Source organism: Aspergillus nomiae (genome assembly GCF_001204775.2).
Source record: "Aspergillus nomiae NRRL 13137 chromosome Unknown contig00575, whole genome shotgun sequence".
NCBI lineage: Eukaryota > Fungi > Ascomycota > Eurotiomycetes > Eurotiales > Aspergillaceae > Aspergillus > Aspergillus nomiae.
The window spans coordinates 1-12147 of NW_015378630.1; the positions used below are offsets into that span (position 1 = coordinate 1).

Genomic DNA, 12147 nt, shown 5'->3' on the forward strand with positions numbered 1-12147 from the left:
TCATGGGTCTCTCTTAACTTTCTGGCAGCAGCCACGCGGGATCCGGCTCATCATCTTCGTCGTCCGATCTAGAATGGTGTCAGAATGATGTTCTTCGACATCCTTTAATAGATCAGCGGGAGGGTCAGGGTTGTCGAAATTAAGGGGATCTTGATGTGGATCATGCAGGTTATCTTCTCCAGGCTTGTCAGGCACCCTTCGTTCTGAAGACAGCGAAGGTTCTTCATCCCAAATATCGAAGGCGTCAAGAAGCATTTCTCGCGCTTCTCGCAATGCTTCGAGTTCCGCCGCAATGCAACAGACAAGCAATTTCCAGTCCCTCTCCTCTGCAACTCCTAGATAGTGTTCCACGTGCCCTGTGGTATTGTGTAGGTCTTCCAAAATCCCACGAACATGGTCAAGTTCGGTGTTATTCTCAACAGCCCTAGAAGATTCTAAAACTTGCGACTGATTCTGTATTGAACGGCGCATGGCTACCTTGAGCCGTCTTTCGAATCGACAAACTTCTAAAACAACTTGTTTCCAGACTCCCCCTCCGGCTTCAAGTGCCTGTATCTCAAGATCTACTTCTTCTTGTCTCTTTCGCATTTCGGACTGCTCCGTTGTCCAATGCTCTCGGGCCATCTCAAGCGTCCGGCGTTTAGGGTTCAATGAATATAATGTTGCACCATTAGCGAAGCTCGATTGGGGTGGGACAGGGGGTTTCTGAAGGAACTTTTGGATCTCCGACTCTAACAGGGATAAGGAGGCCTTGTAGGAGGATAACTTGGAGTCCACCGAGTTTTCCATGTGTGCTAACTCTTCCATGACATGACGATGCCTGGCTCTCATTTGAGACAGCTTCGTCTCCAACTCATGAATGTCCGCCTCTAGCCTATGACCTTCCTCTCGAAGTTCCTTGGTGCGTTGACTTTCTCTATTGTTGTGAATTGTCGACACAGCATCCTCGAGCCCGGTTTGTTTGGCGATAAAGCCGTCAATTTCATCCAGCGCGTCAGTTCGTACAGCAACACAAGCTGTGAGTATTTCTCGCTCCTCCTCCCTAAGTTTCAGCAAGTCAAATATGGATTTGAAAATTCCTTCGCGCGCAGCACGCAAGCTAATCTTTTCCGCAACCGGTTGTCTGACTGGGACAGTCGAGGGCATCTGCAGGACATTGATTTCTGTGGAAGGGGTAGAGCTTCCAGTAGGTGTCTCGTTTAACTGAGGTCCTTGGAGGCCTGATAGGAGACCTTCGCTTTGAGCATCGATCAGAGCCTGTAGGTTATGTTGGATGTGTTTCGCTTGACGGTTAATATAAATGAGAGGATCTTGGTGGTAGGCAGACGCCCTAATGGGCAGAGAAAAGAGACGTGAATCCCCATTTCTCGGAAGGGCTGTCGACATGATTAAACAGGAAGATGGTTCACCTGGTTTATGGGCTAGAGAGAAGCTACTCGGACATTGAAATTGGAAAATAAAAATCTCTTATCGAATTCACAAAAAACTAGAATATAAGGTGCCTAAAAGCAAGTCAGAGCATTGAACCTGACTTAGATGTGTGACCTTTGTTGGTAGCTCTAAAAGGTTGTGTCTGTTAAGTGGGCTCGTGACCCTTTCGGGGAGCTTGAGCCCATGCCATCATAGATCACGTGAGATCTCTAGGGGTTTCTGCAGGAACCACGGGAACCTTTCCATCAGCCTGGAAGCCCGTTGACGTGTGCCTCATCTACGAAGCTTCCTGATCACTCCGAATCTCTAACTGCTGTCCGTTTTTTCTTGTATCCTTTCCCTTCATCATCCTCTTCCCGGTAGATCTCGCTATTACTGGTCTTACGTATAGACTCGAGCCCCTCATCATCCCCGTGGGCCAATTTGACTATTATAAAGCTCCGTTGAAGCTGTCGCCTCATCCCTCAGCGATAGCATAATCCGTTAGACATGGTTGGACTCGCTTCGGCTGCTGGCCTCGTCGGCTTCCTTTCTGAGCCAGATCCTGAGCTGCGGGTTTTTGCCTTGAAGACCTTAGACTCTCAGATTGATTTGCTCTGGACAGAAGTGGTGGATGCTGTCCCGCAAATGTATGGCTTCCCTCCGAGCTTATGACATCTCTTCCATCATGGCAGGCCTTCGGTCTTGGGCGTGATTTTATCCATACCATCAAACAAATTCCTTCCAGGGAGTCCGCGCTAACATGTTACATTTAGAGAGGCTCTTTACGAAGATGAGACTTTTCCAGAACGCGAGCTCGCTGCTCTTGTCGCCGCTAAAGTTTACTATCACCTCCAAGAATATAATGAGAGTATGGTATTTGCACTCGGTGCGGGGAAGCTTTTCAAGTTAGACAACGGAGGCGAATTCGAAGAAACGATTATTGGTATGTTTGTATGCTCCTCGGAAGATACACGGAGGGCCGCCCTCTAACGTGATATGACACACAGCTAAATGCGTTGATACTTTCATCTCCCTCTCTGCTGCTCAAAGACCTGCCGCTGGTGACCAGCCGGCTAATCTCAATACTGCCTTCCCCACTTCCAGCGATGGTGCTACAAGCACCTCTGCTAGTTTGACGTCCCCGATCACTCCGTTTTCGCAGTCTGCCTTACCATCGAAGTCGCTCCTTTCTCGACAAGAAGTACCAGGTATTGATGCAACTTACCCCGGTGGCGATGATGCCAGCGTGAACCAGGTTGAAACGCCACTTGTCCTGAAGAGAGGTGTTCAGGGCCAGTTACAGGCCGTTGTGGAACGTCTGTTTGAGCAATGCTTCATCCAAAAGCGATATCGCCAGGTGATCGGAATTGCCATCGAAGCAAAGAGCTTGGACGTGCTTCGGAAAACCATCATTCGGGCAAGTGAAGACGAGAAGAAACAGAACGGCGAGTCTCGAAGGAGTGAAGAACTGATGGAATACGTACTGGATATCTGCATGGGTATTGTACAGGAGCGTGCATTCCGTCACGAGGTACGTCTTTTGTCCGCGTTACAGGGACTCCGGAACTAATCTACTTTCCAGATTCTCAAACTCATTCTTGACCTCTTGAATGAGATCCCTAATCCCGATTATTTCTCGATAGCGAAGTGCGTCGTATACCTCAACGAACACTCTATGGCATCTGTCATTCTCCGCCAGTTAGTGGAGAAAGGCGATGCACGGTCCCTTGCAGTGGCATATCAAATTTCATTTGATCTTTACGATAACAGCACACAAGAATTCCTTCAAAAAGTCCGTCAGGAAATTGCCGAGTTGGTACCAGAAGTGGAGGTTGAAGAACAGCAAGACACAGCGGAAAGTGACCGGGAGCCGAAGGAGTCTGATCCTTTATTGGAAGACCAGTCCAGCTCGTCACAGCCCAGGTCTATCGGGGCCAACGATGACAAGTCGAAGCTATCCTCTGAATCACGGTCGGCGTTTAAGAACATCCTCGATATCCTTGACGGCATTAAGAGTATCCAACTAAACTTGGAGTTTCTGTACCGAAGCAACAAGGCTGATATCGCTATCCTTAACAAAGTTCGGGATAGCCTGGAAGCTCGGAATTCTATCTTCCACACCGCTGTCACACTCTCCAATGCTTTTATGCATGCGGGTACCACACACGACAAGTTTTTCCGGGACAATTTAGAATGGTTAGGAAAGGCTGTCAACTGGTCCAAGTTCACCGCTACGGCTGCTCTTGGTGTCATCCATCGTGGTAACTTGAGCCAGGGCCAAAAGCTCCTGCAGCCGTACCTTCCAAGGGAGCATATTGCCGGTGTTGGAGGATCAGGCTCAGTCTACAGCCAAGGAGGCTCGTTGTACGCCTTTGGTTTGATATATGCTAACCATGGCGGTATGGCTGTTGACCTTATTCGCGACCACTTCAAGAAGGCGACCGAGGAGGTTGTTCAGCATGGTGGAGCTTTAGGTCTAGGTGTCGCCGGCATGGCAACTGGCGATGAGGGTATCTACGATGATTTGCGAACCGTCCTGTATTCTGATTCAGCCATCAACGGTGAAGCTGTTGGTTTGGCCATGGGTTTGGTCATGCTGGGAACAGGTAACATGAGAGCTCTCGAGGATATGATTCAGTATGCCCATGAGACACAACACGAGAAGATCGTCCGCGGTCTGGCTATGGGTATGGCTCTGATCATGTACTCCCGCCAAGAGGCTGCTGATGAGCTGATCAATGGCCTTTTGGGCGACCCTGATCCCACTCTCCGTTACGGTGGTATCATGACTATTGCTCTCGCCTATTGTGGCACCAGTAGCAACAAGGCTGTCCGTAAGCTCCTCCATGTTGCTGTTAGCGATGTCAACGATGATGTGCGACGGATTGCAGTCCTGAGCTTGGGCTTTATCCTGTTCAGAAAGTACCAGAGCGTGCCTCGTATGGTTGAGCTCCTTTCGGAGTCCTATAATCCTCACGTACGGTATGGTGCTGCCATGGCACTCGGTATCTCATGTGCTGGAACGGGCTTGGATGAGGCCATCGACCTGCTTGAGCCGATGCTCAAAGATTCCACGGACTTTGTGAGACAGGGAGCTCTAATCTCTCTGGCCATGGTGTTGGTGCAGCAGAACGAGGCCATGAACCCCCGAGTCAGCACCCTTCGCAAAGTCATGATGAAGATGATTGGAGATAGACACGAGGATGCTATGGCTAAGTTTGGTTGCGCCGTCGCCCTGGGTATCATAGATGCTGGTGGCCGGAATTGCACTATTAGCCTTCAGACACAGACTGGCAATCTCAATATGCCTGGAATCGTCGGTGCTGCTGTATTTACGCAGTACTGGTACTGGTTCCCTCTTACCCATTTCTTGTCGCTCAGCTTCGCTCCCACTTCTGTGATCGGCGTGGACCAGAAGCTTGAAGTTCCTTTCTTCAAGTTCCACAGTAATACTCGGCCGAGCCTGTTTGACTATCCTCCCGAACAACAGGTCAAAACCGAGGAAGCTCCTGAGAAAGTCAAAACTGCCGTGTTGTCCACCACCGCCCAGGCTAAGCGTCGTGCACAGCGCCGAGAGAAGCAGCAACGACGAGAGAGCATGGATATTGATCAGACACCTACCACACCTAAGGTTTCGGATCAAATGCCAGATAGAATGGAAACGGACGACACCGCCAAGGTGGAGGATGACACTAAGGAAGGGGAGAAAGAGTCTGGAGAGGGCCAAAGAAAGAAGGTGGAACGGGAACGGGTTGGATATGAGCTCGAGAACATGTCAAGAGTCCTCCCCGCTCAACTGAAGTACCTCACATTCCCTGATCCACGGTACGAGCCGGTCAAACGGGTACGTATCTCTTGCATTCAGTCCTTGTGTCTAGATTGATCAGATATACTAACTGCGCAACAATAGCCTACCGGTGGAGTGGTTGTCGTGCTGGATAATAAACCAGAGGAACCACGGGAGACGATTGAGATGAAAGCAAGTAAGGAGGTCAGGCAACCTACGGCGGCGGCAGAGTCTCTGCAAGACCGACTGCAAGCTGCCATGGGCGCCGCGGCCCTCCAAACCCCTCAACGGGGCTCGAGCCGCTTGGCTGAGGCAGCTGCAGGAGCCGCTGCTGCTGCGGGTGTTTTGACAGCTGTTGATGAGGATGACGAGGATGACGAGGAGGCTCCTGTCCCCGAGGAGTTTGAGTATGAAACCGACGGTGATGAGGACTAAGCGGATGGTCACATCCGTGATCTTTGCACTGGTTGTATTTCTAGATTAATTATGGATCTATGTCTTATTGAAATGACAGCAGTGTTGCTGCCTTACTTCCTTAAATATCTACTTGCGAATGCGTTTGTTATGTGGGGCCGGTGAAATACATAGCATTGCATGTTTATATCAGTTTCTATTTTCCCACCGAAGCTATCCACCTATTAGTATCTACTAGTCTCCAGAAGACTCGTAGATGTGTAAATGGATTAGTTAAGCCTGAGGGGTGACTATTCCATGAGAATGTTCGATCAGTAGGTCCAAGAGGCATGGTGAACTGGATTCCATGTAAATATCATTATCCAATATACACTTTAACTGACAATTTGGGAAAAGCATCTCATGATCTTTGGTCGCCCTTCATTGATGCCGTACATAATAAGGACTCGAATGCTAGTCCGAACGAGTCCAGACGGTGCTCAGCCAGACTATATATGGGTTTACTTGAAATATATATACAGAGCGAACTGGCACTTTCTGAGAAGACCACTTGAGCCTCAAAAGGTTGCTTTCATCGGACAAATTACTACTCAACTATCACTGTCGTTGCTATTGTCCGACTCGTCCTGGCAATCCAAGCTTCTCTCTGTCGCGTTAATAGCGACCACCACAGCGACGAGGAACGCTATGGGTATACGCCAGCCCGTGGCGCATGAAACTCCAGGGAATCGGCTCAAGAGACACACAGGGAGGGGATGTGTGGCAGAGAAGAATCGTGGTTACATCGCTGTAGGGGTGTAGCTTGGCTCTATGACCGCTTTTGAATAGGTTATAGGGAGCCCCATACAAAGCACCGTTCCTATCCTTCCCCGATGATTATTTCTTTCGCGACCTCAGCCCGCAAAGATCTTTAATTTCTGATCCCAGCCCCCTGTTGCGATCACGCAGCGCATCTGGACATTGGCAGGGTTTTCACCACCAGCCCCATTCTTATCATTTCCTTCTCCCTCCGCTGCGCCGTCTCCGCCGGGTACATTCTTGGCAACTCCTGGAGCCCATCGCAGGGAGGTGACGAAGCTTTCGTGGGCGTCGAGCGTCTTGACGCACTTTCCTTGTTGGTTCAAGTCCCAGCATCTTAAGGTCTTGTCGTCCGATACTGAAAGGAGGTATTTTCCTGCCGGGTGGAACACCAGCGCCTGAACCCAGCTATCATGGCCCACTAACGTCATAAGACACATCCCGCGGCTGTCCCATATCTTAATAGTGTTGTCTCGTGACCCGGTCGCCATGAAATCAGCTCCGTTTGTAGAAGAAGGGCGTTTCCCTAGTCCGGCCAAGGGTGCCAGGAACTGGTATGACGTAGGCGGGGCAAAAGCGCAGCATTCAATGAAATTCTCGTGACCAAGCATCGTTCGTTTATGTTCTATATTCGATACAGTAGAGATATCCCATAAACGGGCGGTCATGTCTTGTCCCGTGGAGAAAAGAAACCTCCCGTCAAACGAGATGCTAACATCCCGCACCCAGTCAGTATGGCCGTTTATTGTCTTCACACAATATCCGGTTGTGACATCCCAGATTCTCATATCGTTGTCTCTGCTTGCGCTCACCAGCAGATTTCTAGATGGTATAAAACGAACCGCGCTGACGATGTGATCGTGGCCTTGCAGGGTCCGGATATTCTTATAATTGTCTGTCGGTTTCCATAACTTAATAGATAGGTCGGAGCTGCAGGAAGCCAGAAGGACATTATCCCGCGGCCCGCCGTAATCAACATCCCGGACTGCTCTTGTATGGCCCTTAAGCGTCAGTTCAAGCTCCCCGAGCTCCCAGTCCCATATCTTTATCGTGCAATCGTCGGAGCCGGAGGCAATGGAGGAAAATGTCGGGTGGAAGGCAACACAATTTACTTTATCTCGATGCGATTCTAGTGAATAGCGAACCGTACTCGGAAGCCAAGAGGCTGGATCTTGGTTTCGCTTTAAACGGGAGGCGGGTGTGGAGTTATCGAGTTCGGATTGAAGCGCCGCATTTCTCGACTCAAGATCCATTATCTGTCGTGAAATGAAGATTAGATGTCACCGCGCCGCTAGTGAGTAATACGGTGGACGAAACAGAGGATCTGAAGCGCAGACATGCCTTTTTCTGCAAGCGGGCAATGCTTGTCCATTTTTTCTCCAGCATCCCTTCGTACCTTTTCGCTGTAGTTGGATCAAACGCATCTTCGCTGAGGTTCACTTCTCTCCGGAGTGCGGCCGCGGTGTCTGGTAGGTCGCTCGCCACGAGGTATGCTATCATTGACTTGTGCCTATACGCGTATTTAGCTTTCGCCAGCGACTAGCTCGCATGGGCCAGACTCACAGCTCCTCGGCTTGCCGATTAGTTAGTAAGGGAGGCATAGCGATGCGGGGTCGTATGAGAGACCCGACGGGAATGCGCTGTCCTGCCAAAAATGTGGCGACCTAACGGAATGTTCGACCTGCAGTACTGGAATAGGGAAATCGACGATAATGACGACTTAAAGGAGTAGTATTTATCGGTTGATAAGGATCGGTGAGGTCTCCAGGCCTTGGCTTGTCAATAGAGGCGTGCCCGGATAAACATATTTCCTATTCTTATCATCCAAAAGCTCTCTCTTCGAGGACAACAAACATCAGAGATGTTGGTTAGACTTGTCTGTCACCCACAGAACTGCCCGAATGGCGACGCGGCGGCACCCGCTGCCCCAGAAACCCTAATTGGCTCGGGCGGGATGGAAATAAATCCGAGTCCGAATCCGGTAGTTTATCGATATCGAGTTGACACAGCGAAGTCGCAGGACTGACCGTTGGCGATATAAAATGTGGATATGTTGTGAGGACATCTTCCCACGAGCTCATTAGCTCTATAGCTGAACTAGGGGTGGTCCAAGTCAAATTCCCTTTCTCGGGGGACAAATGAGCCGCTGTTGATATGACTCTCGGGCGTGTTTACTCCCTGCTAGTTACGGATATATCACGGGATTCGATGACGGCGCTACGGCAACAGATCAGGGGTTCACGAATCTCTGGACACTCTCGGCACCGGTTCATATATCTTTGTCGATGTCTCTAGCTGCACACACACCCACATGCAGAGATCTTCTTAACATGTACTTGGTGTTGAACCCCGATACCTGACCTGGTTCGGCTAATGTACAGACTCTAGCACCAAATATCAATATCTTTGGCCTTCTGCCCTACATCTCGTCTGTACAATTGACTAATACATACAAAGGCAGCCCTGGCCCTAGGTCTCGGACACGCGAAACAGTTGTCTAGTGACATTATAACACGCTACCAAAATGATGTCATTGACGAAGTTGTGCAATATGAGCCAGGGAGGTGCCGATTTTTCTGCATTTGCAGCCCATCAGAAAGGAAAAGCCGAGTGGAAGAGCAGGTCTGTTTTCAAGGTGAGTAGTAAGAAGTATAGGCTATACTCTAGGGAGTATATACTGCGATGGACCCGTGATGGACACGCAGTCCACTATGATTGAGAGACACTATACCCTTTATAGTAACTCACTGGGAGCACCGGCCATTTAGCAGTGTAGGAAGTACGGAGTATCTCTTTCTTAGTGCCGGCAACAAATCACGGAGATACGGCACGATACTACGATAGACAGGGGCTGGTAGTGTTGAAATTTGGCTGAACCCATGGTTTCACATGTCGAGGTCCCATTTCTGATTAGTTTCCCGACCTTGTAAATGTAAAAAGAGTCTCCAAATGTCTGGGGCAGATGGACGTCACGTGGATAATCTCTCGGCAGCCTCGGCACTTGCTCGATGTGGACAGACAGAGCATGACGCAGAAAGACACCGATGGGCCAATCACCGAAGGATTAACAGGCCAGCAAATGACCTGCAGAATGCTTACCTCAGCGGCGACACTGGCCGAGGTGAAGAATCGATGACCCTGATTGGACAGCACGTTGGTCCTCACTGATCGGACATGTGAAAGGCCTCTCAACAGCTGCCAGTGGATTAAAAAATAAAAAAAGTGACCACCTGCTATCCAAAACATTTCGCTGGCTACCGAGGACGCTTGTGTGTTGATCGCTGAACATTTTAGGCTTTTGTCCGAGTGCCTTACCTCCACTGCTTATTTTCCTTCATCCCAACTGGTCCTTGCGACAGTTCCCCGTGACGGAGACCTCCGTGTCATCCATATATCTATCCACCCTCTTCCCTCCGTCTTACCCCAGATTCTCTTCTCCATACCCCTCTGTGTTTTAGTGCCGATTACTCCAAGAATCGTATCGTCGCTGCACACACTGCTGGCCCTCGAGAGCTCGTAATCTCTCCCCCCCATACTTCTTCTGGTCATATATTGTTCGTTCCATTCTCACACACGATCATGTCCAAAACTTTCTCAAAGGAAGACGTCGCATCGCATAACAAGCCAGATAACCTCTGGGTTGTTATCGATGAAGATGTTTATGACTTGACCAAGTTTCAGGATGAGCACCCTGGTATGTTTGAACAGTTCCGTGGATCGTTACATGTATTCACGCGATGCTAACGTCACTCTGCATAGGTGGAAAAAAGAGTACGTCCTAATACCTACTATCCTCGATGGGGGTATCGATGTTAATTATGCACATTTAGTTCTTTCGCGGGTCGGAGGAAAGGATGCTTCGAAGCAGTTCTGGAAGTATCACAACGAAGGAATTCTCAAGAAGTACAAGGGCAAGCTGCAGGTTGGTTCCTTGAACACAAAGGCCGCGGCTGCACCGGCGCCGGAACCAGCAGCAGCAACCAAGGAAGCCCCCAAGCCTAAGCAGGCAGCTCCAGTGGACGTTTCGGCCCAGTCGTCCGAGCCTCAAGACCCTTATGGTGACTTGATTCCCTTTGCCGATCCTTCATGGTATCAAGGCGTAAGTTTGCCTGGGGCACATAACTCGGGAAACTACAGGCTAACCACCGATTTCCCGACAGTACTCCTCTCCATACTTCAACCAGACTCACGCAGCTCTCCGCGATGAAGTTCGCCAATGGGTTGAGTCTGAGATTGAACCCTACGTGACCGAATGGGATGAGGCAAAGAATGTTCCCGATCGTATTTACAAGCAGATGGGTGAGCGGGGCTACCTTGCAGGTCTCTTGGGTGTCAAATACCCTGTCAACCACACGGACAACCGTGTCCAGTCTGTCGCCCCTGAAAATTGGGACTTGTTCCACGAGATGCTCCTTACCGACGAGCTGTCTCGCGCAGGTAGTGGTGGTCTTGTCTGGAACTTGATCGGTGGCTACGGTATCGGTTGCCCCCCACTAGTCAAATACGGCAAGAAGCCTCTTGTTGACAGAATCCTCCCCGGCATTTTGAACGGCGATAAGCGTATCTGTCTTGCTATTACCGAGCCAGATGCTGGAAGCGATGTTGCTAACCTTACCTGTGAGGCTAAGCTCACCCCTGATGGCAAGCACTACATTGTCAACGGCGAGAAGAAGTGGATTACCAACGGTGTCTATGCCGATTACTTCACTACCGCTGTTCGTACGGGCGGGCCCGGTATGAATGGTATCAGCGTCCTTCTCATTGAGAGAGAGCACGGTGGAGTCAGCACGAGGCGCATGGACTGCCAGGGTGTCTGGAGCAGCGGCACGACTTATGTCACCTTTGAGGATGTTAAGGTGCCGGTGGAAAACCTCATTGGAAAGGAAAACCAGGGTTTCAAGGGTAGGCCTCCTAGCGCTGTTGCTTTTCTTTCTACAGTTACTAACCGATTGTGTAGTCATCATGACCAACTTTAACCACGAGCGCATTGGAATTGTCATTCAGTGTGTCCGATTTGCTCGTGTGTGCTACGAGGAAGCGATGAAGTATGCCCACAAGCGTAAGACCTTTGGCAAGAGACTCATCGATCACCCTGTTATCCGGATGAAGCTCGCACACATGGCCCGTCAGATTGAAGCGACGTACAACTGGCTGGAAAACATCATCTATCAATGTCAGTCCATGGAGGAGACTGAAGCGATGCTCAAGCTGGGCGGTGCAATCGCAAGTCTCAAGGCTCAGTCAACGACTATCTTCGAGTTCTGCGCTCGTGAGGCTAGTCAGATCTTTGGTGGTCTGAGCTACAGCCGCGGCGGCCAGGGTGGTAAGGTGGAGCGGCTATACCGTGATGTTCGTGCCTACGCTATCCCTGGTGGAAGTGAGGAGATCATGCTGGACCTGAGTATGCGTCAGAGTCTACGTGTGCACAAGATGTTTGGCATGAAGTTGTAAATGAGCGCACTTGGTTTTCTTCTCGTATATTTATTCCCCCTCTTCGTCCTTGATGTTGTTTGGATATAACCTTGGTTTTGGGCATATAGAGCTTTTTATATCCGGCTCACCCGGCAGTTTAGTGATCTCTTAGGTTCAATTCACTGTACTATATCTTGCTTGGACCACTTTTCTAAAGAGTAGCATGATCCCACCCAAAAATACGAAAGGCCACCTGGCCTTGAAATACTTGTAGATTGAGCTCTAGTGTATGGTCTTGGGTATTCCTGACATGGGCCTTGATC

The 12147-nt window shown here is 49.9% G+C and overlaps 4 protein-coding genes across 4 annotated transcripts; 2 read left to right on the forward strand and 2 right to left on the reverse strand.

The window, feature by feature from the left end:
* ANOM_011078 (uncharacterized protein) lies at positions 1–1386 on the reverse strand (the record flags this gene model as incomplete). The annotated part of the gene is made up of 1 exon (XM_015556334.1): positions 1–1386. One exon carries the CDS (start codon positions 1384–1386, stop codon positions 1–3), a length of 1386 nt encoding a protein of 461 aa, XP_015401517.1.
* A 534-nt stretch (positions 1387–1920) lies between these two features.
* ANOM_011079 (proteasome regulatory particle base subunit RPN2) lies at positions 1921–5751 on the forward strand (the record flags this gene model as incomplete). The annotated part of the gene is made up of 5 exons (XM_015556335.1): positions 1921–2060; positions 2187–2356; positions 2421–2944; positions 2996–5257; positions 5324–5751. The coding sequence occupies 5 exons, from the start codon at positions 1921–1923 to the stop codon at positions 5633–5635; spliced, it is 3408 nt and encodes a 1135-aa protein (XP_015401518.1). The 3' UTR covers positions 5636–5751.
* A 756-nt stretch (positions 5752–6507) lies between these two features.
* ANOM_011080 (WD40 repeat domain-containing protein) lies at positions 6508–8013 on the reverse strand (the record flags this gene model as incomplete). The annotated part of the gene is made up of 3 exons (XM_015556336.1): positions 6508–7648; positions 7809–7922; positions 7976–8013. 3 exons carry the CDS (start codon positions 8011–8013, stop codon positions 6508–6510), a joined length of 1293 nt encoding a protein of 430 aa, XP_015401519.1.
* Positions 8014–9871: 1858 nt separating this feature from the next.
* ANOM_011081 (putative acyl-CoA dehydrogenase) lies at positions 9872–11938 on the forward strand (the record flags this gene model as incomplete). Its single annotated transcript, XM_015556337.1, has 4 exons — positions 9872–10119; positions 10172–10511; positions 10573–11314; positions 11370–11938. Coding segments are annotated over 4 exons (1824 nt in total), but the record flags the coding sequence as incomplete, so codon positions are not given.
* Between the last annotated feature and the right edge of the window lie 209 nt (positions 11939–12147).